Genomic DNA, 27,178 nt, shown 5'->3' on the forward strand with positions numbered 1-27,178 from the left:
GATCTATGTTTATAAGCAGAAAATTATTCCTACTACTAGCAAGTACTATTTAGTAGGACTTCTATTGTATCTTAGTAAAAATGCACTATAACATGTTTTACCAAGTAATTCGTATGTTCAGGTGAAGTTTTTGTACTAAACGATGGTGGAGAAGTTGATCTTGACTTGGGAAACTATGAAAGATTCTTAGATATTAGCCTTTACAAGGACAACAACATCACCACTGGAAAGATCTACCAGCATGTCATCAATAAAGAAAGGCATGGAGATTACTTGGGAAAAACTGTTCAAGGTATCTTTATGTTTAAAAAAATGCAAATTATTTCAATTCTTTCCTGAGATACAGTGCATGTAATCATCCAATTTGCTTTCTCAGTAATCCATTGTAGTAAATTTGTAGAAACCCAGTCAATTCTAGTTTACTCAGTAAACTATATTAAAAAAACTCAAGGCTTAGCACAAATTGTGAAATAGATCAGTGTCTTGTTAACAATGTGATATAACTTTTAATGATTAAACATATTCTTTGAATGTTTTAGAGCAGAAGTCCCCAACCTTTTTGGTACCAGGGACCAGTTTTGTGGAAAATAAGTTTTCCACAGATTGGGGGGGTGGGGGGATGGTTTTGGTTTTGCTCACTCGCCCACCACTCACCTCCAGCTGTGCGGCCCAGTTCCTAACAGACCACAGACTGATATAGGTCCATGGCCTGGGGACTGGGAATTCCTGTTTTACAGCATCAATAAAAATTTATATTACAAAAGTCAATAATGAAAGGGCATGTTTAAATATAATTTATAACTGTTAAGACCAATTAACCCATGTTAAAAATATTTAAACAAAATTTGATAATAAGTCTATAGTTGGACTCAGATTGATCCCAGTAAGAAGAAAGTGATCATGCCATGCTGAAAAGGCACTTTCCTTAATAGCTGAGAGCCAGACTTCACTTCATGGATATACCCAGAGAAGGGCCTCCAAAATTCTGTATTATTTATCACTTGATAATGTTCCTAAGCTCCATATTCATATATTGTATACTGAAAGCCAGTACAGATGAGAAAACAACATTCACGTCATTCTATCCCAATAACAGGTCTAATGGCCCAGAACTTCCTTAACTCCTTTTGAAGACGTCCTGCATACAATGCAATACTTACTTGAACAATATTCAAACACATGGCTAGTGTAAGGACCCGCTTCAAAACCTCATCCCAAGAAAGCAGGACTTTTGGAACAGTTTCATTCCAAAAGGAATTTTTATTAGGAGAAGCTGATAGCAGGCATAGAAGGCAGGATCTGAGGGTTTCCCGCTCAGATCAATAGGTTAAAAGAGCCTCAAGCAAACCCCACCCCAATAGTTCATCCGGTCAGTTCAAACAAGCCAATCTCTAGGTGTTAAGTCCGCTGTGGGAACTGAGCTGATAACAGAGTAGGTTCCCATGCCTGTGAAGATATTGTTGGGTCTTCGCACCTTTCTCTTCCACAGCAAGAGATAAGCCAGCTGGCCGGAGGCACATTCCTTTCTCACCCCAGGTTGACATCAAGGGAAAACAGTTCAAAGAGCAAGCAGATAGAAAAGGCAGAGGGGATACATTGTAGCTAAGCGAAAGGAGAAATAAGGCATCCCAAAAGGCCTCCCCCCCTCCCCCTCAGGAGAATGACAGAACCCACAGAATGAAACCAGAAAGGGAGAGAATCAACACCCCCCCCAAAAAAAAACCCCACAGGAAATGGGTTCTGACAGCTGGTCATATGCTAGAGAAGTGATTGTCACTTACAGAATTGAGGTCCTTCTTTTCCCATGTATATTTTCTTTTCAATCCTTTTAAAGTACTTTTTGGAAGATACATATTGCCATCCTTGATTACCAGGTAGCTATTGATGCATTTATGTTTGCATGGTATTGTTAAATGTTGTATTCAAGTATTCCTACTCAAGTTGCAGTTATTTCTATCATTCAATAGTAAATAAGTTTCTAAGAATTCACATAGCAACTACACTTTATTCTTAATAGTTCATTTGATCAGATTACTGTAGAATCTTCTAAGAACTTTAACAGACTCAAGAAAAGATTGTGCTGTAGCTGTAAATGCAGTTATAACTTTAATTCTTGGACCATTTCCACAAAATAGTGTATGTCCAATTTTCTGTTGCATTAATATTGTATTTCGCTTGTAGTTGTACCCCATATTACTGATGCTGTTCAAGAATGGGTAATGAATCAGGCAAAAGTTCCTGTGGATGGTGATAAAAAAGAACCACAGATATGTGTAATTGAAGTGAGTATGAACTTTCTGTATGAAGCTATGAGCAAAGGCTTATTTATTATATTTATTCTCCACTATAATCCCAAAGGACTCTTGGTGGTTTACAGGAATACAATTCAAACATTCACAGTCAACATTAAAGTAATAATACAAAAACTCTAAAAAACAGAAAATAACCTCTAATCCTGCTATCAAGTCCTAAGCACTTTCCAGAAGAGCTCTATTTTCAGCTGCTTCCAGAAAGGAATTAATTTAGGAACTAAGGTTACCTCTAGCAGAAGAACATTCCAGAAACTGGTATTACTACTAAAATGGGCATAAAATCCTCTCACCTGAGGCTGAGGAGCAACTGTGCCTGAACTGAAGCTGGGCATAGGCCTTCATGACTGCAGTTTCCATCTGCTGTTTCAGCGGGAACTGCAAATCCAGAGGAGTCCCCAAGTCATGAACTTGCTCCTTCATAGGTGTCAGCCTTATCAGATAGATCAGACAGGAAACATGATCTGATAGGCTAATCTAATTTTATTGTAAAGCTACATGAAGAGAATCTTGCAAGTATGAAGGTATAAATCTTCCACTGTCCCAAAGGTGCTTTTTTCCCAAAAGCAACTGGATTTCCTTGATTTTTTCCTTTGGAAACATTTTGTTTCTCATCCAAGAAGCTTTTCAGTTCTAACTCTTCTTGGATGAGAAGCAAAATGTTTTCAAAGAAAAAAAAACCCAAGAAAGTCCAGTTGCCTTTGGAAAAAAGCACTTTTGGAACAACCATGACTTGGATGATTGAGAATCTTCATAGACAAATCTTCCACTGTCTCTTTTACTGCCTGAGAAACTAAAGAAGCCTCTTGCTCCATCCACTATCTAGCTGCATTATCTTATCTGACTGTTTCCTGTTTTGAATTCCAATGGAGAATCACTTCTTGCTAAGAATCAATTTTAGCCTGCTGTTTCCTATCCAGATGCTCACACCTTTCAAGTACTGGGAAAACATTACCAGCATGGTCCCAGATAGTGATGTAAAGCTGATCATCAACATATTGATGTACCAAATACCAAATCTTGGATGATTCTCTCAGCGGCTTCATGTAGATATTAAAAATGGGAGGGGGTGGGGAGAGGACTGACCTCTGTGACAACCTACAAATAAGAAATCGCTAAATCAATCTCTCTTACCATCACCAGTTAAAACCACTCACTGAGAAAGGAATGGAACCAATTGACTCTGAGCAGTGAGCAATATCACAATGATTATAACCATAAAAACACAAAATAGTTACACATTTATAACAATGATTTCACAAATTTGACCAAATTATTACTGGCATCATCTATATACGTTTTAAAAAGCATCCTTAAATTGAAGTACAGATTGAACTATGCTTTTTTATTTCCTCAAAACTAATTAACTCCATATGTTATCTTTTAGTTGGGTGGAACTATTGGAGATATTGAGGGAATGCCCTTTATAGAAGCTTTTCGACAGTTTCAATTTAAAGCCAAAAGAGAGAACTTTTGCAATATTCATGTCAGCTTAGTACCACAGGTAAATATTTCTCATCATATGTTACTGCTTTACACATTTTAAATTTGATAAAATACTAAATTCAGAGATTTTTGAAGAAGTGAATGAAGCTGCAATTGTAGATATATTCTTGTTATTGTTGTTCATTAATTGCCAACAAAACATTTTAGACTAAATGTTTATGCAATCATGTTGTATTTATTTCAACCAATGAATAAACATGTGAAGGCTTTTATTGTGTTTATATGGAACATTTAATTAGATCAAACTCTAACCCTAATGGAGTGTGTGTATTTTGCAAATGCTAAAATTGGGTTAGACTTTTTTTGTGCTTTGTAAATGTTTTATAAATCAAGCCTGTTTGCTTAATTTCTAGTTAAGTACATTGTGTGAATCCACAAATGGGTCAGTTTAGTGTCCAGGGAAGTGTGTTGTTTACATGCAAACTTTAATTTCAAATTTGTTTAAAAATATCATTTAATTGAAATAAATCTATTTAAGGATAATACTTTTAAAAGATATATTCTAGGAAGTATAGATTGCTCCCCATCTATGCCACTCTGTCTCTTAATGACAGCTCACTCTTGTGTTGCTGGAACCAGTCATCCCCTGCCAAGGCTTCTTTTAATGGCTGCATTAGGTCCTTGGTCAATGTTGATGATGATGCTTCCTGCTGTCTCTTGAGGGCTGGTGCTGCTAATTGCTTGGAGGGGATGATGGAGTTGACAACTTCTTCTTAAGCACTGTTGTATTGTGACATCTGGGAGAGGGTGTCTGCCAAAAAATTCTGGCCTCCCAGTAGATAGTGAAGAGTGAAGTTGAATCGGTTAAAGCAGTGATGGCAAACCTTTTAGAGACCGAGTGCCCAAACTGCAACCCCAAACCCACTTATGTATTGTTGGGTGCCAGGTGGGCGTGACCCATTGGGTGAGTGTGGCCCATTGAGTGGGTGTGGCCCATTGGCTGGGCATGGCTGCGGTGGTAACGGCAGACTGGGTGGGACTAAAAAGTTCAATCAATTCCAACTTTGCGAGATCTTTTTTTCCCGTGAGAAGTTGAAATTGATTGATTGATTGAAACTTTTTTATTTTTTTGCACATGGTGGTGGAGGCCTAAAGTGAAAAGGTTTTATAAAACCCAACTGAAGGCCTAGGACCTGGGCGACGGTGCGTGTACCTACAGAGAGGGCTCTGCGTGCCATCTGTGGCATGCGTGGCATAGGTTCTCCACCACGGGGTTAAAGTATTGAGCCCACTGGACCTGTTTGGGAGACAGCTTTCAGGGGCCTTCAGTGCTTCTAGTTTTTGCAGTCTGTCCACACTTCAAAAGGGACTTTACTGCCTTCCAAGAATTGCCTTCAAGTAAGGAGGGCCCAATTGACCACAGAAACTTCCTTCTCCCAGACAGCCCATCATTTCTCAGTCTCAGAGAGCTTGTAGGAGGTGTAAGCACATGGCTATAATTATCCCTTTGTGTTCTCCTGAAGCAGCACCACCCCCATGGCCACATCACTGGTGTCCACTTGTATTACAAAGGGCTCATCAGGGTTAGGGTGTTTTAGGACTGGTTCAGCATTTGAGACTTTTGAATTTTTCGAATGCAACTTGGCACTCTAGTGACTAATTTAGGGGGTTGGCTGGTCCTGGGTTTAACTTCCCCTTTCATCTTCAACAGGTTCGTGATCAGTAGGGCTATCTGAACAAATGTGGGCATGAACCTTGGCCAGGTCCTGATATTCCTTGGGAATCGGGTTCTGAGCTATCAGTCTCTTTTAGTGTATTGGCTGTTTCCACTTTCATATTCTTAACTGCAGACATGTGGCAGCTTTTTAGCACTTTCCCTAAATCTTGCCAATTGGATGCTTTCCTTCGCATCCACCATTTGTCTCTGTCCCAACTGACAGATGGGCTCCATTTTTTCCACCACGCCCAGCCCAGGACCTTGGCTTCTCTCATCCCTGGGGTCACAATAAATCGAAGAGTCTCTATGTGGATCCCAGTTTTTAGCTTCATAGACTTGGATAGGCTGGTTGCTGGCACTCCGCCCATTGTCAAACTATCTAGCTGGGAAACGCCTATGGGCTTCCTTACCTTCCTTAGCCTCATTCCTAGCTTCTCTACCACTTGGGGGCTGACCAGGCATCTAGTGGACACTGAGTCCAACAAAGCTGTAATGGTCCCCTTTACTCCTGAGGAGGTAATCTAAATCTCCACCCTACCATTCAAGGGAATGATGGTGCCACTTACCATTGGGTCGTCTTCTTCACTGTCACTCTCATAGAAGACTGGTCCTGACGGGCTGGAGCTCCCTCCCCCTTGCTGGGAGGAGGGGAGAACTCTGACCTGCTACCCTGCATGAGCTTTCTCTTTTGACTTCTGTGGAGCTTTTTTCTTCTTTGGTTGGCTCAGAGGAGGGGGTGTGGTCACTGGCTATGGTTTGAGGCATTCGGCTACTCAGTGTCACTCCTTTCTGCAGCGAAAGCTGCCACCAAGGTTCTGGTGTGGTCTTCCTCCTCTGGGGTCGGGTCTCATGGAATTCCATCAGGTTGATCTCCATCTCCATGGCCACACGGTACCACGCTTGCAGTCATACAGGGCAGGCAATTCTGGTACAGATTCTTGTTTAACCCCTCTCTGAAATGGTGGACCAGCGTGTGTTGAGGCCAGTCTCCTAGGTAGCTGGCCAGATGGCAGAAGTTTTGAATTTATTCCGTCACCGGTCACTTCCCTTGCTTTAGGGAATGGATATGGGCTTCTGTGTGTTGAGTTGCCACAGGGTCCTTGAATTGCTCTCATAGGGCTTGCATAAAAGCATCGAGGTCATGGCTTCCAGTTCTGTGCAGCTAGCACGACAGCTGAGGGATCACGAAGATCTGCACCCTAGAGCTGATTTCTTTCTGTTTGGGGACCCTAAATGGACCGAAAGCCATCCCGGAGAGGTGGCAAGGAAGGAGAGAAGCCCCGCTGATCCTGGGGAAATGGTGGTCGATCCGGACGTCTGGGGAAAGCTCTCCAAAAGCTGACAGAAGAAAGGCTAGCGTCATTTCTGACTAGCCCAAGCTACATGCAGCCTTGCCCACTTTCATCGCCCAGTGGGTCTTCAGCCGCTGGCATGGGCTTTCCCTCACTCATTCCTTTACAGCAATGGGTGGCTGCTCAAACTTCTCAGGTTTTTGCTTCAGGCATGTGCCAGCAGTTTGTATCCCTGCACTGGCTTGAAGCAGTGTCAGTTCTTACTGAACTGGGATCTCTCCTGGCTTCTTTTTCTCATCCGTGTCTTTGGTCACAGCCAACATCTCTAGGTTGACTTCCTGGTAGGAGTCCAAGTAGGTTATTACTGAGAGAACTGAGTTAATGTCAAGTGTCCCAATATGCTAGCCAGCAAAAGAAACTCTCGAGACATTTTTTTTCTCCAAGAGTATCCTTTACTGAAAAACCATGAAATAGAAAGAAAGAAAGAATATATATATATATATATATATATATATATATATATATATATATATATATATATATATATATATATATATATATAATGGTTTTTCATAGCTACTATTTGCTGCTATAATGACTTCTGAACAATGCACTGACTAGACATGCGGTTGGTTTCTTGAGTGCAGATTTAAAACTGAACTTGGTAATAAATACCATGTCTGTATATACTGGCTGTGTTTGGCAGAGTAGAATGCTGACTACCATACCTCACATAGCATTATCCAAAAGTTATTTTACATACACAGTATATTTTTGATTTTTTTGTCAGATCTCAGATCAACAAAAAACATTAAAGAAGAATGAATTTTCATCAGAATAGGGAAGGGGGAACTAATGGGAAAGTAAATGGGAAATGTAGGTTTAAGTTCACTAACTATGCTGCAAAATGTGTTGCAAACACGAACCATGGTTAGTGCAGATATGCTCAGCTGGAAAACCCCAGTTATTGAATGAAAAAACAAAATAATAAAAATAATGAAAACTTTTTGATAGATCAACGAGGATGCCAAATGCATATTAAATAGGAAAGTACATTAATGTGGCAATTTAGGTCATTCACATAACATTATGTGATTTGTATAATGTTGCTGAGGTTAACATAAAATTAAGGTAGAATTAATGTAATTTTAACTACTACATCATCCAAACTACTTCAGATGGAATTCACTTGTCTGTCCTTTCAGGGGATAGAAATTGAGTCTGTTGCATCCCAAATCTACTTAATGGAGGGATTATTAAGTCAAGGTTTCACTGTAATTCTATTAAATCTTAATTATTCCTATTCCTATGTAGGTATTGTGCATATATTCCACTGCTGTATTACACCATAGCAGTGTTTTCCAACAAAAAATGAATGACTAATTATATTTTTCAGCCTAATGCTACTGGTGAACAGAAAACAAAGCCTACTCAAAACAGTGTCCGTGCTTTAAGGGGACTTGGTCTTTCTCCTGATTTGGTGAGTTTAATACACTCTGCAATATTACATCTGAAAGAAAAGTATACATTTATATTGTTAGAATAGAAGTGGTTGGTATGTTTATAGTTTCACTAACTTACAATGTGCATAGGGTGTTATTTTTACTCAGGCGGCGAATCTGAGTGGGAATTTTATGATTAAAATTATACTAATGTATTTGGTCTGTTATCTGTTAATTACAGCCAAATAGGTTTGCTTCATTTTTATATTAGATAAAAACTGCCTCATTAATTATTGATGGGCATAACATCTTTGCTTGAGGTGTGGTATATTAGCTGAAATTTTAAACAGAAGCATGTGCAGGTTATCTGCCTAATGTAATTACATTATATTTTTGTTGCCCATTTTGTACATATTTGTTAAGCGGTGAATAAGAAAGTATAAGTTTGACTAAATGCTTTTTTACAAAGATACTAAATATTACATGTTTAATCTTATTATACATTTAATAAGATTCTGGTGTTCAGTTTGGTAAAACAGGTCCTACATCATTTACTTGAATTAGGAAAACCTGCATAACTGAAGACTTTATTGGGCAAGATCAGAAGCAGCTGGTTTAGAACTCTAAAATTTTGTTATGTAATGATGCATAAATGTCGATTAATTTTCCCTGAAGATAAATGACTATCTCTCAGTTAAGAAGCACATGTAGAAGAAAGAGGGTGATTGTATTTGATAGGAAAGTATTCTTGGTTAGCAACTAGATGGTTTTAAAAAAGTTAGGCACAACATAATATTAAAAGAATATTTTTCAAATTCTTAAAAACTATAAAACACCTCAGGAAGTTTTTGGATGAAAGATATTGTTGGCTTCGAAGAGGGACCTTAAATTATTTAATTGATGAGATTTGGAATTCTATTGCTGGTTAGGATTTATTTTTATGAAAGCTGAAACTTTGCTTTTTCTTCTTTTCCTTTAAAAATCTTTAAAAGCATTTTAAGTAAGAAAAAAAGGAGAAAAGTACTGCTTCTTGGAAAGTGTTATTTCCATAGTGTGTTGCTAATCTTTTAATATCTCCTTACAGATAGTTTGTAGAAGCACTAAACCTATAGAAATGGCTGTAAAGGAAAAAATTTCAATGTTTTGTCATGTAGAACCTGAGCAGGTTTGTAGCATTCTTTTAAAAATAGTAATAATCACATTATAGTGTTAATGTCACACTCTGAAATCATTTTAATTTTTTGTTTTAAGATATTTTTCTTTTATGCAGAGAAATATGAGAAAATAGTTGGATAATAGAAGAAAACAACAGCTCCCTATTAAGGCATTCATGGGGATAATATCAAAATGAAGGTGGCATGCTATTTTAAAAAAATCCAGCAGGCATCAGTGTTGCACTGAAAAGTCAGACTTAAAAAAAAAAACTTTTCAAAGTTGTCTGGTGCTGAAGGGGAATAAAATGATTTCCTGGGCTTTATTTCAGAAGTTTGTTTGGAGGCTGATTTAAAACTGTATTTGACAGAAAATGATGTTTCCTTAATAGTTAAACAGAGTTAAGTGGGCAATTTGTTTACTGGGATAGAATCTTGCAACTTATAGCAATATATTAGAAGAGTATATGTTATACAATTGTAGAAAGGCTATGTAATAGTTTTTTTTAAAAAAGACATTCAAGTAGGAAAGCTTTAATCTAAAGTCACCCTGGAGTTAGTGTTTCCTTTTTTCTCCAGTAAAATTCTTAGTACATAAAGGGGTATTTATGCATAAATTGATTAATTGATGATATGATATTAACTACATACTCTTATCTTCATATTCTATATTCTGCTCAGATAATTTTTACTCTTCAATCTTATCCATTTTTCCTGAGAAATAAGCCTTGTTAAATTTATAAAGATTTATCCTACCATAAATAGAAATAGAAATTGAAGACTTAAATAAAAATGTTAAGCATATTGGGTTAAGTCATTTATCCAATTTAATACTATCATTAGTTAATTTTGGGTTTTGTGGATAGTTCTAAGCCAACATAACCATAATTCCTAACGAATTCATAATTCATTCCACAGTAGAATTGTAGAGTTGGCGGGGGCTTTTTTGGCTATTTAATCCAATCTGTTTGGCACTGAAATAGAAATTAAAGTATTCTCTTCAGGCTCATCCATTATTTTATGTGCTTTGCTATGGAATAGTACAAACCTATCTCCCCTAATCTTTTTTTATTGAAAAGTTTTAAACTACATTTTAAAAAACATCCTCCCCCCCACTTCCCCCCAAGGTCCCTTCCAGATTCTATTCTATTCTGTTCTATTCTATTCTATTCTATTCTATTCTATTCTATTCTATTCTATTCTATTCTAAAGTTTATCTTAATCTCAGTCTTCAATTCTGCTCTTCAAAGTATTGGGCAACAGACATCTTTTTGTTATGGGACTGTGCCAAAAAAGATAAGAAAAGCAAGCAGAGCTTGGCTTCTGGAATTATTTCCAAAACCTTTATTAGTAATGGTGGCTATAGGGGGTGTCTGCCTTTTTTACTGTATAATGAAGTAACATATTGCATCTCTGTGTGTCTGTTAGTTGTGTTTCTTTGTGCTACTTCCCAGTGTGTTTGTGGGCATGTACGTATACTGAGGAGAACAAGGGAGGCTGCATATGCTCTACCTGGATCATGTGACCAGAAGAAAGTACAATGTAGTAGTTGGCAATATTTGTAAGCCATTGCTCAATTGCCTTCATATGGATGCATGAAGAAAAGTCTTTTTCTGGATGTTTTTGTATTCCTTTATTTTAAACATACCTAAATAAGACTTTTAATGGTATTTGCAATATTTTGCCAACCTCAGCTCATTTAGAACTTTAGATTCCCTGACGTCATTTTTTTCAGTTCCAGGCTATCTTCTTGGTTCTGTCTCTTTTCTTATTTCCTATATATGCCTTTTTGTGCCTTTATATCTTTATTAAGATTTTTTATTTACAGTTTCATTGGGTTTTTTTCTTCAGTCCTCCATTTTTTATGGGAATTGTTTGTAATTGTTTTAATATCTTCCTGTTTTCAAACCCATCTTGAATTTCTATCTTTATCTCGTGTTGTGAAATCCTATTTATCATTGTTCTGAGATTATAAAGATCTCCTTTTTTGAACAGTGTTGATTTACTTGTAAGAACTAAAAACATTAAATCTTAATTCTCCCCCATATTTCTGCTGCTACTACTTTTTCAAATAAGTGTTCTTTATTGACTAATATCAAATGAAAAATAGTTGATCCTTTGGCGCCTTTCTACACCCTCTAAAACTGAAAAATTATCAGCAAAATGTCAAGAATTTTCTGGAAGGACTATATGACAGAATTTGTCTCAGCAGGTGTGGGGTATCACTTACACTACTATTTTATATCATATTTATTTATTTATTTATTTATTTATTTATTTATTTATTTATTTATTTATTTATTTATTTAATTTTAGAGATCTGTAGTGTGCGTTCTGAAAATATTACCCTTATCTTCTTGGTTAAGAAAGTATTAGATATGGTAATGCTTTTCTTTATTTCCTGATACTTATGCTTTAATATATTCTCAATATCATTAGTGTTTCTGAGGAGGTAATGATACTTTTACCATACATAATAACTCCTCTATTTTTTATTGCTTTCATTATTTTGAGCAAATTGTGTCCTTTGCTAGATGAGAGGATTCTGTTATTCCTATTACATCATATTTAGTTTTTCTACAATAAAAATTGGAACCATTTGTTCATCTTTTCCATATTCTAAGTGCTAAGAAATACTAATATAGAAAATAAAGGCCATGGATGTTCTGAGATAATAGTTCTTGTGTTTTAATAGGCTGAATAGGTTAAATTTTAGCAGTACTCCTTTTTTCTTTTTCTAAGGCTCTTATTTCTTCTACAAACCCCACTGGATTCAGTTTAAAGTGTCTTACTGTAAACAAACCCAACATTGCTTTGATCAAGGGTATGGTCAATTCTTGGGAAATTCAGACCATCTCATTTTATTATTTTGACATCTAAAGAATTAAGATTATAATCTCCAAACCGAAATCACTCCAATTGACACCATTTGCATATTCAATTAATCATGTGAAGTCTTCTTCTTTTCCAGTCTTATTCCATGGGGTGGAGGAATGAACCAAAACTTCACATTAATCCCAATGGTCTTCAGTTTCCTTCCTAGATCTTCAAAGGACATGGGGATATGGTTGCAAATGTTCTTTGCAGTATCACCTCTACCATATTCCTGCCATTTGCTCCTAGTAGACCACACACTATTCAAGCCAAGTCATCGAGTTGCTTACTTCAGTTCCTTACACAGTGGTACCTCATTACTCATTGTTAATTAGTTCTGGGAGGTATGATGAATACTGACAACAATGAGTACCAAACAACCATCATGACTTAACACATGACCTTTTTTTTGGCCAGAAAGGGTAGCACGTCATGAGGCAACCAACACTGACAAGTTGTAGTTGCATGTTGAGTACCAAACAAACAATGAGTATCAGGTAAAAATGTTTTCATCAAAATGCTTTGAGTACCAAATTTGACAAGTTTTAAAGCAGTTAAATACTGAGGTACCACTACACTAGTGCATTGCCAAACAAAGTGACATCTCTTTATATTCTTGTAAAGGTCTAATGGTTTTTCTGAGTTCCACGCTAGTGCAGAATATCATCTGTGTTTTGTTTATGATGTCTCATCCATTGAGCTTATTTTTTGCTCAGTTTCCTTAAATATACCTGCTTACTTGCCTGCTCTCATAGTATATTTTTATATGATCATAAAAGATGGCAAAAATAACAAAAAAGAGTCAGCATCAGTTCCAAGAATAATATGTGGACTTACTTTTGAGTAGTTACTTTATTGTTGTTCACCTTCAGACAGAATCTTGCCAGACTAAAGCAATTTCCTGCATTAACTATAAATATATTCTGTGAACTGCTAGGGAGGGCCATCTTTGCCCTCTTCCTGCCTACCAGACATTCCAAGCTCTGCTGTTTCTTTGCCTTGCAGGAGGCAGCCTTTCTCTCCTGGGACTCCAGACTACATTTTGCCATGCATATGTATACATTCGAACTAGACCATGATATTTTTGTTTCATATATGTATGTATATGTGGGTATATGCATAATGTTATTTTTGAGAGCTGAATGCAATGAAATTTTATTTTAATATATGCTGATTAGTGTACATTTAAAGTCACAATAAAGTTTTTATTCTATTCTATTCTCTTGTTCTGTTCTATTCTATTCTACCACAGTCAGGAAGCAAAAAGAAATGAATTCACATAACACAATGGAGATTCACTCATCCTTTCCAAAGGCCTTTGCAAACAACTAGGTCTTCAGAGCCCATAAAATATAAGCGGGGGTGGGTATCTGAACCTGGAGGGGTGGCCCTCATTCCAGTCTCCGAAGACTCAGGGCGGCTTACAAGCTTAGCAGTAGCCTTCATTCTATGTATATGCCTGCTTATTAGGGCTTATGTCTTATTATGTCTTATTATGACTTATGTCTCTGATGGTGTCTTCCAAACACCATTATTTTTTATTTTTATTTGCTAATGATTAGGGAGTTATCCTGGCAGTAAGAGCTGAATCTTCTTAATAGCCTACGTAATCCTACTTGTGAGTATGATAATAAAATCATATCATCAGCATAAAGCAAGCTGTTACAGTAAGTATTTAGGATCATCGGCATTTGTACCATGGGATCCTTTATTAACCCTGGCAAGTCATTGATATATATAAACTAAATAATAATGGGGCCAGGATACACCCTTGCCTTATCCCTTTATTTGTGTGAATCCTGTTAGTCAGAGCCCCATTAACCCCATACCGCACCCTCAAACAGGTACTTGTGTAAAGGGCTTTAATCAAAGCCAGGCATCTAGGTTCTATTTTAAGAGATGTCAATTTACTCCATAGTACTTCTCTGTTTACCATATCAAATGCTGCTGTAAGGTCTATGAAAGCAGCAAACAGGGGTCTCCTCTTATAGGCATATTTGGCAATTAGATGGTTCAAGGCAAAGCAGTTATCAATAGTAGATCTGTTTTGTCTAAAACCTGCTTGTTCTTCTGTGAGGATATTGTTTTCCTCTACCCAGATTTCAATTCTGTTCAAAAGGTACCTAGCATATATTTTTGCTACAATGTCAGTTAGGCTGATGAGCCTGTAATTACTAGGATCCTTTTTATTCCCTTTTTTTATATATGGAGACAACTATTGTCATCTTCCACCTATCTGGTATATGGCAGGTGTTATTTATGTGTGTAGAAAGACCTGCTAATACAGGGCTCCACCAACTGGGAAATTTCTTGAATAATTCTGCTGGTAAAAAAATCCTCACCTGGGGCTTTATTGCTCTTTAAGCTTTTAATGATGGACTGTATCTCCTTTTCTGACACTGGTGGCCAAGTGGGGGGTAGTTCTAGGGTTTACTAAATCACTGTTTAAAGAGTTTCTTTACCTGTTCGGTGGGTATTTAGTTTGAAATTTACACTATTAATAATTGCAATTCTTATTTTCTAGGTAATATTCATCCATGACGTTTCTTCCACTTACCGAGTGCCAATCCTTTTGGAAGAACAAGGTATAATTAAATACTTTAAAGAGAGGCTAAGCCTACCAATTGATGATCAACCAAGTCACCTTCTTTTCAAATGGAAAAAAATTGCAGATAGGTACATTTCTTTGTTTCTTATCTTGATTTTTCTATTTCCCTTGTATCATATTTGCACCAGAAAATCTTTTTGCAAGAAACATTTATCAGGCCCCAGGCTTTTCAGAGTTGTTTGTTTGTTTCAGTGTTTTCATAAATAATACATAAGCTGGTAAGATGATATAATAAGAAAGTATTTACAGTATCTTTTGATATTACATATTATGTTACAATTCTGATGGCGCTAAAATGCAAACTTTTTACCCAAGAGGTTTCCATAGAAAAATTCTGTGTGTGTGTGCGTGTACATGCGCGCATATATTTTAAAATAATAATTTCTATAATTCCATAATTGATATAATAAGTTGGAAGGGACCTTGGAGGTCATCTAGTCCAACCCCCTGCTCAGGCAGGAATCCCTACACCATTTAAGGCAAATGGCTGTCCAGTCTCTTCTTAAAAACTTCCAGTATTGGAGCATTCACCACTTCTGGAGGCAGGTTTTTCCACTGGTTAATTGTTCTAACTGTCAGGAAGTTCCAGTAAATTTCCCCCTAGAAAATTAGCCAAAAGTCAAGGATTTTTCTTGTTCTACAAACAATTCTTGAACTTAGAGATCACAGCTCAGTAAGTGTTTATAATCCCAGAAGATCAGCAGTTTTTAAAACAAATATAGTTCTCACTCTGTAGTAGGTGGCCCAGTGTATTTTCTTTCTTCTATTCCCAACTGTTCTCTATTTAGCTAGAAGTCACTGAGGTTCAAATGAACAAGTTGTTCTTTGTTTCTGGGCATCTTGCCAATTTCTGAGTCAATGCAGCTGCTGTTCTATGTTCTCATTCTCCACAAGATTTCAATAGCTATTCATTTTCCAACTTTTAAAACAAAGAATTATTTTCTTGTATTTTCATCAATATTCTTTCAGATGTGAAATCTTAACAATTTTCATAATTTTCAGATTTATCCAGACTGTAGTATTATTGACTTCATTTCAATATATTTCTGCCCCCCATAAAAATTAAATTTGCCGCTTCTGTCTATGTAAGAGTGAGGGTGCGGTCCCCTCCCTTCTCACTTTTGTAGGATTTATTTTTGCTTCTTGGGGATCTTTTCCAGGAAGTCAGTTACAAAATAGAAGAGAGAAGATCGATATTCTCACCCAGTTCCAAGTGTGCTGTTCACAGTTGTTCTGGTTAGTGGTTTTGGACTTTGGCTGCCGATAATTTGGGTTTGTCACCGAGGTGTAGCTAGCCTTTTTCCTGTGTGTTTAGAGCAGTGCTTTCTTTGTAAAAGAAAAAGGTGCTGGAACTCACACATGTCATACACCCCGCCTTGCCTACTCTACAAAGTTCCATCCAAAAAAGGTGCCGGAACTCCTTTCTGAGCGTTCTATGACAAAACAAGCCCTGGTTTAGAGGGTTTCCCCTGGATCAAACTGGTCGACCTCCTTCGTTCCACGATCATTGGGGGGGCTCCTTCTTTGCTGCCACTCTGGGGTGACTTTAGACCCATTTAGGGTCCCCTGGCAGGGTGAAAAAGCCATGGAGTGCGGAGATTGAAACCATGCAGTTGTAGCTCAAGGTACTTCAATTTTGTCATCAGTTTCATTCCCAAAGCTCTCACCTCTTCTTTTCAGTCAGAAATGTTAAAACAAAAGCATTTTGTTGAAGCAAGGAGCAAAAATCTGTGCTCGAACTTAAACACTTACAAAAGTCATTTCATCCCCATAAAAGGAAAGAAAATTCCCCTATGCTTGACATTTTGCATGGCTCTACCTGTGCTGATAGGGACGCAGCGGCTCAGTGGGTTAGGATGATGAGCTTGTCGATCAGAAGGTCGGCAGTTTGGCGGGTCGAATCCTGAGTGCTGCGTAACAGAGTGAGCGCCTGTTACTCATCCCAGCTTCTGCCAACCTAGCAGTTTGAAAGCACATAAAAAATGCAAGTAGAAAAATAGGGACCACTACGGTGGGAAGGTAACAGCGTTCCGTGCACCTTTGGCGTCTAGTCATGCCGGCCACATGACCACAGAGACGTCCTCAGACAAACGCTGGCTCTTCGGCTTTGAAACGGAGATGAGCACCGGCCCCTAGAGTTGGAAACAACTAGCACGCATGTGCGGGGGAACCTTTACCTGTGCTGAAGGAGGGAAATAATTAAAATATTAATTTTGCTTGTTCATTTTCTTTGAGCTGTTGAGAGGGACCTGCAAAGATGTCACACACTATCATTTTAGTTGAGGGATTGCCTCTCCCAGGTAACATCTGCCCATCCCATTATGTCCGGCAGGAGAGCCATGCTCTGGATCCCATCTACTAGATGGTGTTTCTCAATCTTGGCAGCTTTAAGATGTGTGGACTTCAACCCCCAGAATTTCCCAGCCAGGCATTCCCCGAAAACACTTTGCTAGGGATTGCCACCTGGCGGGATCTAGGAAGGGAGCCTTTTCTCTTGTGGGATATCATTCTTCCCTTTCAGAAGATCAGATTGGCCCCACCCTTATTTCATAACACCTCAAAGAGATAGCTTTGCAACCAGGCTTGAGGATTCAGGGGTACATTGCTGATAGTTTATATATTTTGGCTACCTATTATGTCGTTTGGTTTTATATGGTTTTTAGTGTGTTTTTTTTAAATTACGCCTTATTACATTCTTCAAAGAATAAAATATAAAAAGAAAAAATGGAAAGAAAAATGCTTCTAGTTTGTATTCATTTCTTTTCTTTTTAACTGTTATAAGCTGCTCAGAGTCATGTATTTGAAATGGGTGGCTATATAAATTGAAATAATAATTAATAATGAATAGTTTCCTACCATCATCAAAAGCTCATAAGACTAAGGGTGAGGTACAAATTCTACCAATTAAGAGATAGAGCCCCTGCATCAGAAAGTAATCCAAAAACCTACATTTTTATAGCAAAAATAAATTAATTCATTTCTTCAAAACATCTAACTAGTGTGTTAATCTTGTGTGGAGTTTCTCTTAATGTAATTTCTCTTTGGTATGTTATTCTCAACTGCCCTCTTTTTTCTTGAGTCATATAAATAACTCAATCAGCTTCTTATTTGGAGAGGTGTAAATTATTGCAGTTGAGTATACTCTTATTCAAGGGACACGGTGGCTCACTAGGTTAGGATGCTGAGCTTGTCGATCAGATGGTCGGCAATTTGGCGGGTTGAATCCCGAGTGCCACGTAACAGAGTGAGCGCCTGTTACTCGTCCCAGCTTCTGCCAACCTAGCAGTTCGAAAGCATGTAAAAAATGCAAGTAGAAAAATAGGGACCACTACGGTGGGAAGGTAACAGTGTTCCGTGCACCTTTGGTGTCCAGTCATGCCAGCCACATGACCACGGAGACATCCTTGGACAAGCGCTGGCTCTTCGGCTTTGAAACGGAGATGAGCACCGGCCCCTAGAGTTGGAAACGACTAGCACGCATGTGCGGGGGAACCTTTAACTTTATCTTTATACTCTTATTTAATAATAAATTACCCTTCGAACCATTTATATTTGTGCAGTGTTTTCATTCCTTAAGATGGTTTGAGTAAATTCAGAGGAAGAGGAAATTCAGATGGAGCGATACGTAGAATAAACTGGAAGGTTTTTGTGTTTAAAAAATATTTCAAGCTTCTGTTATTTTGTCTTTTTAACTTGGAGAGTGAACCTTAATTATAACACAGTTGCTAGCAATCTGTTTTTGACAGTTAAGAACATGGCTTCCCCTGTTTTAAACACACACACACAGTCACTGAAACGCACACACTAACTATATCCAGTCCAAATTTATAATACTTTAATACCTGCTGAAATATTTGGAAATCTAAATATTATTTGATATTTTATATTGCCAGGTATGAGAGGATGCTAAACAGCTGTTCTGTTGCTCTAGTTGGGAAGTATACAAAACTGAGTGATTGCTACGCCTCTGTTTTCAAGGCATTAGAGCATTCAGCTATAGCGATTAATCACAAGCTTGATCTAATGGTGAGAATCAATCAATTTTTTCCTTTCATTGTTTCTTTGTGTTTTGTAAGCATTGTACAATGTTTCTAAAGTTTGTTTTTAGTCACATGTGGTCTTTAACAATTTTGCTGATCTCTTGCACGTTTTCTAAAGTGGTTTAAGTATGTGGCTTTGTCCTGAGAGTTTTTATAATAATTTATGTACTGAAAGATAAAAAGAGTCCCATGTTCCTGAGAAATATTTTATTTCTTGATTAATATTATTTTATTTATTCATTTATAAAATGTACACACTGCCTATCTCACTAAAGTGACTGGTCAGTTTAACTGATATATTAATCCTACTCATAATTGTATGCATTAAGATAATGTTTTTACATGTGGCTAAGCAGTGTCAGGTCCACCATCTTTGACTTGGCACTGCATTGACATCCTGCCATCAAAGAACTAGAGGAGAGGGAGGGGGGGAACAAATGGGCGACAAAACTGTATGCATTTTGTGTAGGAATTTGGGAGGTGGGAATGACAGTTGACGAAAAGCAGATCAACATGGAACTGGTTCGTTCCAAGGCACCTTCAAGGCTGTTTGCCCTGAGTATAAAAAGTTGCCAGCTCAAACACCTCAACGTTCCCAAAACATCCCAACAGCATTGCTTTGGCTGGATTTGGACTGGTCATGGAGGGAAGGACAGGCCAGAAGAGAGTAGTTTTATGTTGATGCATGAGAAACTCAGATTCTGCCTGACTTTACTGCAATCAGCATCTCTTAGTAAAAGTACCTTTCACTTCAACCAAATGGAATCAAGAGTTTTTCTTCCCTAAGAAATCAGACTGGGGCAGGTCTGACATTAGGTGGAATCTGCAATTGTGGTCCACCTAGAGAGGACATCAATCTATCGTGGGAACTGTGCACACGATGTTGGCTCAAGGGAGCGATCAGGAAGAGAAAAAAATGCTGGGGGAAGGCTTTGCTCAGGCCTCCTCCAGGACTGGATCTCTCTGAGTGGACAGGAGAGGCAGAAAACTGTGGTGACCCGCCAGGACCCAGGTGGTTTTTGGGTGTCAGGAGAAAGGAAGATTGGGAAGAGATACCCTTTTACTTGTGGAAGCTGCGGCAGCTGCCATCAGGAACAACAAGTGGAGATGAAAGAGCTGGAGGAAGAAGAGATGAGCAGAGAGCATGGCCAAGCTGACTGGATGATGCAGCAAACCATAAAGTTCATGTGGGGAGGCGTAGTGGTTAGAATGCAGTACTGCAGGCTACTTCTGTTGACTGCCGGTTGCCAGCAGTTCAGCAGTTCGATTCTCACTGGCTCAAGGTTGACTCTGCGTTCCATTCTGAAACAAGTATTGCCCGGGGTGCAGGTGAAGAATATCATTTTAGTAGAAGAAGGAAGCTCTGAAAGCTAGCTGAGCATCCATAGCATCCGGAGAAGAAGGAGGAGGAGGGGGAGGAGGAGGAGGAGGAGTTGGAAGGTGCCTTGGAGGTCTTCTAGTCTAACTCCTGCTCAGGGAGAAACCCTTTACCATTTCAGACAAATGGTTGTCCAGGTTTTTCTTAAAAACTTCCAGTGTTGGAGCATTCATAACTTCTGGAGTTATGGAGTTACTTCTAGGTTGTTTCTCTCTTTGATTAGTTTGCATCCATTGCTTCTTGTCCTGCCTTTAGGTGCTTTGGAGAATAGTTTGACTTCCTCTTCTTTGTGGCAACCCCTGAGATATTGGAATATTGCTATCATGTCACCCCTTGTCCTTCTTTTAATTAAATTCCAGCAACTGTTCTTTATATGTTTTAGCCTCCAGTCCCCTAATCATCTTTGTTGCTTTTCTCTGTACTCTTTCTAGAATCTCAACAACTTTTTTACATTGTGATGACCAAAACTGGTATTCCAAGTGTGGCCTTACCAAGGTGTTATAAAGTGGTATTAACATTTCACATGATCTTGATTCTAGCACTCTGTTAATGCAGCCTAGAATTATTATTATTATTTTTTGGCAGCTGCAGCACACTGCTGGCTCATATTTAAGTGATTGTTCACTAGAACTCCGAGATCCCTCTCACAGTAATTACTACTGAGCAAGGTAGCACTTATATTGTATGTGTGCATTTGGTTTTTCTTGCCTAAGTGTAGAACCTTACTTTTTTCTCCATTAAATTTCATTTTGTTAGGTAGCACCCAATGTTCAAGTAGATGCAGGAAAGTCAGGCGGAATGTGAAGATCTCATGTAAAATGCAAACCTATTACTTCATTTTTCCCAAGTCTCAACCCCCCATCCAGTCCACTGGCAGCCAATATGATGCCATGAAGATGTTTTGAGAATGCTGAGGTGCTAGGTAGATAACATGTCACTCTCAGGTTATGATGTGTGGGAGAGAGTCTGCTTCGTCTCTGAAGACAATTTCCCTCCCTGATTCTGTCCTGGTCCTATTAGATCTATCAGCGGCTTTTGATACCATCGACCATGGTATCTTACTGCGTCGTCTTGAGGGGCTGGGAGTGGGAGGCACCGTTCTGCGTTGGTTCTCCTCCTACCTCTCGGACCGTTCGCAGACGGTGTTGGCAGGAGGGCAGAGGTCAAGCCCTAGGCCTCTTAATTGTGGAGTGCCTCAGGGTTCGGTGCTCTCGCCCCTCCTGTTCAACATCTATATGAAGCCGCTGGGAGAGATCATCCGTAGCTTCGGGGTGAAATATCATCAATATGCTGATGATACCCAGCTATTCATCTCCACCCCGAACCAACCCAGTGATGCCCTTGATGTGATGTCCCGTTGTCTGGAAGCGGTACAGATTTGGATGGGAGAAAACAGGCTTCGACTCAACCCGGCCAAGACTGAGTGGCTGTACATACCGTCATCTCGTTTAGTCCAAGAGGTTCCATCTCTGACTATAGGAGGAGAGATGTTACCTCCCATTGATAAAGCACGCAATCTGGGCGTCCTCCTAGATTCACGACTCAGTTTTGAAGATCACATTGGAACCGTGGCTAGGGGGGCATTTGCCCAGATTCGTCTTATATACCAATTGCGCCCCTTTTTGGACCGAGATGCCCTACGTACAGTCACCCACGCACTCGTTACCTCCCGTATTGATTACTGTAATGCTCTCTACATGGGGCTGCCCTTGAAGACCACCCGGAGGCTTCAGCTGGTGCAGAATGCAGCTGCACGGGTTGTGATGGGAGCTTCCCGATACTCCCATATTACACCCCTCCTGCGTGAGCTGCATTGGCTACCAGTTGCCCTCCGGGTGAGATTTAAGGTGCTGGTACTTACCTTTAAAGCCCTACATGGCTTAGGTCCGGGATACTTGCAGGACCATCTGCTGCCGGGAACAAATTCCCATCGTCCAGTACGCTCACACAGAGAAGGCCTCCTCAGGGTACCGTCAGCTAGGCAATGTCGGCTGGCGACCCCCAGGGGGAGGGCCTTCTCTGTGGGAGCACCAACCCTATGGAATCAGCTCCCCCCTGAGCTTCGGATAGCCCAAAACCTCCAATCCTTTCGCCGCGGCCTCAAAACACACCTGTTCCACCAAGCTGACCTAGACTGACAGGCATTTTAATTAATTTATATTTAGTATTTTTAATTCATTTTAAAATTCTCTAATTTTTTATTGCACTGATGTTCTCAATTTTCATTTTATCTTGATTTATGTACTTATTATATGTTTTATTGTGAGCCGCCCTGAGTCCTTCAGGAGATAGGGCGGGATATAAATCCCATCAATCAATAAATAAATAAATAAAATGAAAGCATCCTAAATATGCCAACATTCCCCCTCCCCTTCAACAGAATGGCAGGACATGAAGGTGGACCGGACACTTGCCCTGGTTGAAAAGCTAGGAATGAGACTTAGACGACTCAGTAGTGGCATTTTGCAAGCTACATGGCTCTGTAGCAGGGGGGATCCCAGTGACATTTGTCACGGAGCTGATAGAAATATGGATGGGGGAGCACACAGAGACTCTTGAGTTTTATTGTAGCACCAGGCGTGGAAAGACCACTGATGCTAGGATTAGGATAGCTATGGAAATGGAAACCCTATGTGAACTGGAGGAGGGAGCTGCTTAAAATCCCGGGGGGGGGGGGCTGAAGCAAAAGGAAAACTGGGAGAGGACTTAGGGGCCCCTAAGCCAAGCCAGGAGGTGGGTGCTGCAATGCAGGAACGGAAGAAGGCTATCCCTTGAATTCCTCAGGAGTACCAGGATTTGCAGGATGTGTTTAGTGAAAAGAGCTCAGATGAGCTCTCATCCCACTGGCCAACTGACTGCTCCTTGGAAATCCTGCTGAGTGCTAAACTGCCTAAGCCCAAGCTATATTGAGTGACTCCTAGGAAACTGGAGGAGTTGCAGGCTTTTATAGATAAAATTTTAAATTGCGGGTTCATCCAATCGGCCTGACCGAGGGTGGCTGCCCTGGTCCTGTTCTGGGAGAAATAGGATGGGTCCCTTCATCTATGTGTAGACTATAGAGGGCTAATGGGGTGTGTGTTGAAAACATCTACCTGTTGCCCCTGACAAAGGACATGCTAGCCCATCTGGCAAAATGAAAGATTTTTTTTACCAAACTGGACTTGTGAGAAGCATATTACCAAGTCAGAATTAAAGAGGGTGATGAGTGGAAAACAATATTTAACTGCCCTTTGGGATGTTTTCAATTTAACGTTCTCCTTTTGGACTGTAAAGGGCCCCTGCAGGTGCTGCATGAGCACTTATACAAGGGTGTGCTGGTTTACCTAAATGATATAGTGATCTATACTGAAACCATGGCAGAGTATGTGAAGTTGATTAGGGCAGTACCCAAAAAACTTTGGGCTGCCCAGCTTTACTTGAAGCTCTCCAAATGTGAGTTCCACCAGAGCAACATCTGGGCTACTGCATCTCTAATGATGGATAGAGATGGAAAAGATTCGAATTGTACCAGACTGGGCTTCACCCTACACCAGAAAGCAACTGCAAAGTTTTTTGAGGTTTGCAAATTTTACCGCCAATTTATTTTATTTATTTTATTTTATTTATTTTTATTATATATCCCGCCCTTCTCCGAAGACTCAGGGCGGCTTACAAGCTTAGCAGTAGCCTTCATTCTATGTATATGCCTGCTTATTAGGGCTTTCACACCCCCCCCAAGCGGCATTATTACAAAGTCAGCTTAATTGCCCCCAACAATCTAGGTCCTCATTTTACCTACCTCGGAAGGATGGAAGGCTGAGTCAACCTTGAGCCTGGTGGGATGCGAACCTGCTCAGATCGCCCTCCCCATCACCAATGTGTTAAAAACAAAAGAGGAGGGGAAGCCCAAACTCAGCCAGCCGCTGAAATGGACAATGGAATGCCAAGTGACGTTTGAGAAACTGAAACACCTCTTTGCAGCTGAGCCGGTGTTGAAATACCCAGACCCAAACACCCCATTCATTGTTCAGGTGGATGCTAGCGATGCAACAGAATGATCAGGGTGCCCTGCAACCATGTGCACACACCTCCAAACAACGGTGGTGGGCAGTCTGGGAAAAGGAAGCTTATTTGGTGCACTGGGTGCTCCTAATCTGTAGACTTTTTCAGGAAGGGGCAAAACACTGTTCGAGGTGTGGACTGAACATAAAAACTTGAAGGCTCTAAAAAAAACCCAGAGATTGTTGCCCAAGCAGGTCCACTAGGCTCAATACTTTAACTGTTTCAATTTTGCACTGCAGTAGATCCCGGGGGAAAAATTTCCTGGCAGATGCTTTGTCCAGAATACAACAACTCTAAGCCTGAAGTGATCAGGCCAGTCATTCCATCCCGCCAGCTTGCTGCACCAGTAACCACCCGAGTGCAAGCAAAAGATAGACTAGAATGTAGAAATGACCCTAAAGGCAGTATTGGAGAGTGACAAGTGGTTCCAAACCCAAAAGAATGAATGTACAATGCAGAATGGTCTAGCCTGGGTAGGGGCTAAGTTATACATTCCCCAAAGCCAACAATTATTAGTGCTAAAGAAAAGTCATAACTCTAAAACCCGAGGGCATTTCAGGTTTGTAAAAACCTTACACTTAATTAAATGGCAATTTTGGTGGGCATTGCTAAAAAAAGACATTGAGTGCTATGTAGCCAGTTGCCCAGTATGTGTCTCAGCAAAATGACAACAAGGGAAAACCCCACCTTTGCTCCAACCAGTGGTGGAGCCCAATGCCCCATGGAAAGAAATCTCCATGGATTTTATAGTGGAACTCCCCCAAGAGCTCAGGGAACACAGTAATTTGGGTGATAACTGATCTGTTTTCTAAGCAAGTACACTTTGTGCAAAGGCCAGAAAAATCCCTTCTGCATCCACCCTGGCTTAACTGTTTGTGCAGCATGTCTATAGGTTGCCTGATGATCCACAGTGAATAATATCTGACCGCAGAGTGCAATTCACTTCAAAGTTCTAGCAAGAGTTTTTAAAGCTTTTGGGGACGACTCAGTGGTTTAGTTCCAGTCATCATCTGCAGATGAATGGAGGCTGTGAATTTGCAAGTGGGGTCCTAGAACAATACCTTAGCCATACACAGTTAAAATTGATTAGTTGGTGGAAGAATACAATGCATGTACATTTTTGAATTGCAGTTTAAGCATGTAGAATGCACTGGAAATTTGGCTAGTTATTAGTGTTAATATTATGCTGTTCTACAGTTTGCAAGATATCTATATATGCATTAGCTATACTTTCCTCTGATCTCTGTCTGTATACAATATGAAAGCATCCTCACACAGACAGAGCTACTATTTCAATGATAATTAAATGAAAATATTTTTAATATATACATTGATTGTAAGAAAGATACAGGACAGCCTTCCCCAATTCTGTAACCTTTAAATTTCCAGCAAATGCTGCCATTGGCTGGCATATAGCATTTGTATGAATAATATCAATTAGAAAATGCAGCTTGTAGTTCTCCTGACTGGAAATAAAGATGCTGATGCTGATGTATGAATTACTGGAACTCACTGAAGCCGGAGGCAAAATCATGACATAATCCACATCTCCCGCAGTTTTCTCTAGTGATGGGCGAGGCTTCCAACTGCAGGAATCTCAGTTGGCCTTCTCTCCAGTTGATCATGGGGTTCCACTTCTTTAGCCAAGCCAGTCCTAGCACTAATGGCCACTCCATTTCTGGGGCCATAATAAACATTAAAAGTCTCTGTGTGGCCTCCCAAGTCAATGTATAAGGGTCTGGTGGCAAAACTGGCAGGCACCCCCACCCACAACTGAACTATCCAGTTGGCAAAAAGTAATTGGAATCTTAAGCCTCCTGAGGGGGATCCCCATTTTCCCCACGAGTTCTGGGCTAATCATGCACCAGGTAGACCCCAAGTCCAGCAAGGCTGCTAATTTCACTGTCCTACCAGTGCTGGGTATACAAAGTTCTAGGGCACGAACCTTTTAGAGACCGAATGGCCAGACTGCAACCCAAACCCAATTTATTTATCGTTGGGTGCCAGATAGGCATGGCCTACTGGGTGGATGTGGCTGGCATGGGCGTGGCCTACTGGGTGGGCATGGTCAGCTCGACATTACTTGCATCATGGGCACTGGACTGGGGTGGATCTGAGTGTCTCCGGAGGAGGGGGGGTGGGACCAGGGTGAGCGTCAGGGCATGGTCCACTGGAGGAGCCTCAGTGAGCCTCAGGCCATGCAGGGAGCTCCTGGACAGTGGCATGGACTGCCTGGAGGCCTGGGCAGTGGAGGTCAAGCGCCCAGCCCGGCGCTTGAGCTCCCACAGCATCAGGATCCCACATCCCTACCTAGCCTAGCCGGACTTCCCCGAGGGGGTGCCCAGCTGTGTTTACCTCCTCCTCAAGGCTACTGCTTCTGTGCTTGCTCTCCTTGGTCAGGTTGCTCATGGTGGGTGCAGGAGGGCAAAGTGCATGGGTCAGAGGGAGGCCCACTCCCACTCCATGCGAGGAGACCTGGTGAGGAGACCAAAAGCATCCTCAGCAATAGGATGGGAGACCACCCACCTTCCCGGCGTGTGTGTGTGTGAGAGGGGCTCTAGGGGCACTGTTATGGGCTCACTCACCAATAGGTCGTCCTCATAGTCATCCTCCGCTGTCCCTGGATCATCGTAGTGATGAGTCGGAGCTCGACCCTCTTGATTGCGATCCTAGGAGAGCTCTGTGACTTCCTCGGATCTCACTGCAGTCTCCCTGGGGCGTGATTGGGTCCTCAGGGGTCTCCTGGCCAGTAGACTATTCCTTCTCTTGGCAGGTGTCCTACCATGGCAATCCATGGCTTGATGTCCCTCTTTGCCACATTTGAAGCAGGTAGTGCTGCGAGGTGGGGAGGCAAAGGTCATGCAGTCTCTCCTCGCTTAT

The 27,178-nt window shown here is 40.2% G+C and overlaps 1 protein-coding gene across 5 annotated transcripts in view; it reads left to right on the top strand.

Annotated features, from left to right (window-relative positions):
* Nucleotides 1-27,178, top strand: part of CTPS2 (CTP synthase 2) — a 135,679-nt gene that overhangs the window by 27,115 nt on the left and 81,386 nt on the right. For all 5 annotated transcript variants that reach the window (XM_083362949.1, XM_083362947.1, XM_083362948.1 and 2 more), the window contains 7 exons: nt 122-292; nt 2,182-2,282; nt 3,697-3,813; nt 8,161-8,244; nt 9,291-9,371; nt 14,756-14,907; nt 18,733-18,865. In XM_083362949.1, coding sequence (XP_083219075.1) covers nt 122-292; nt 2,182-2,282; nt 3,697-3,813; nt 8,161-8,244; nt 9,291-9,371; nt 14,756-14,907; nt 18,733-18,865 — 839 coding nt within the window. The remainder of the gene's footprint in view (nt 1-121; nt 293-2,181; nt 2,283-3,696; nt 3,814-8,160; nt 8,245-9,290; nt 9,372-14,755; nt 14,908-18,732; nt 18,866-27,178) is intronic.

This window comes from Vipera ursinii, assembly GCF_947247035.1.
Source record: "Vipera ursinii genome assembly, chromosome: 4".
Taxonomy (NCBI): domain Eukaryota; kingdom Metazoa; phylum Chordata; class Lepidosauria; order Squamata; family Viperidae; genus Vipera; species Vipera ursinii.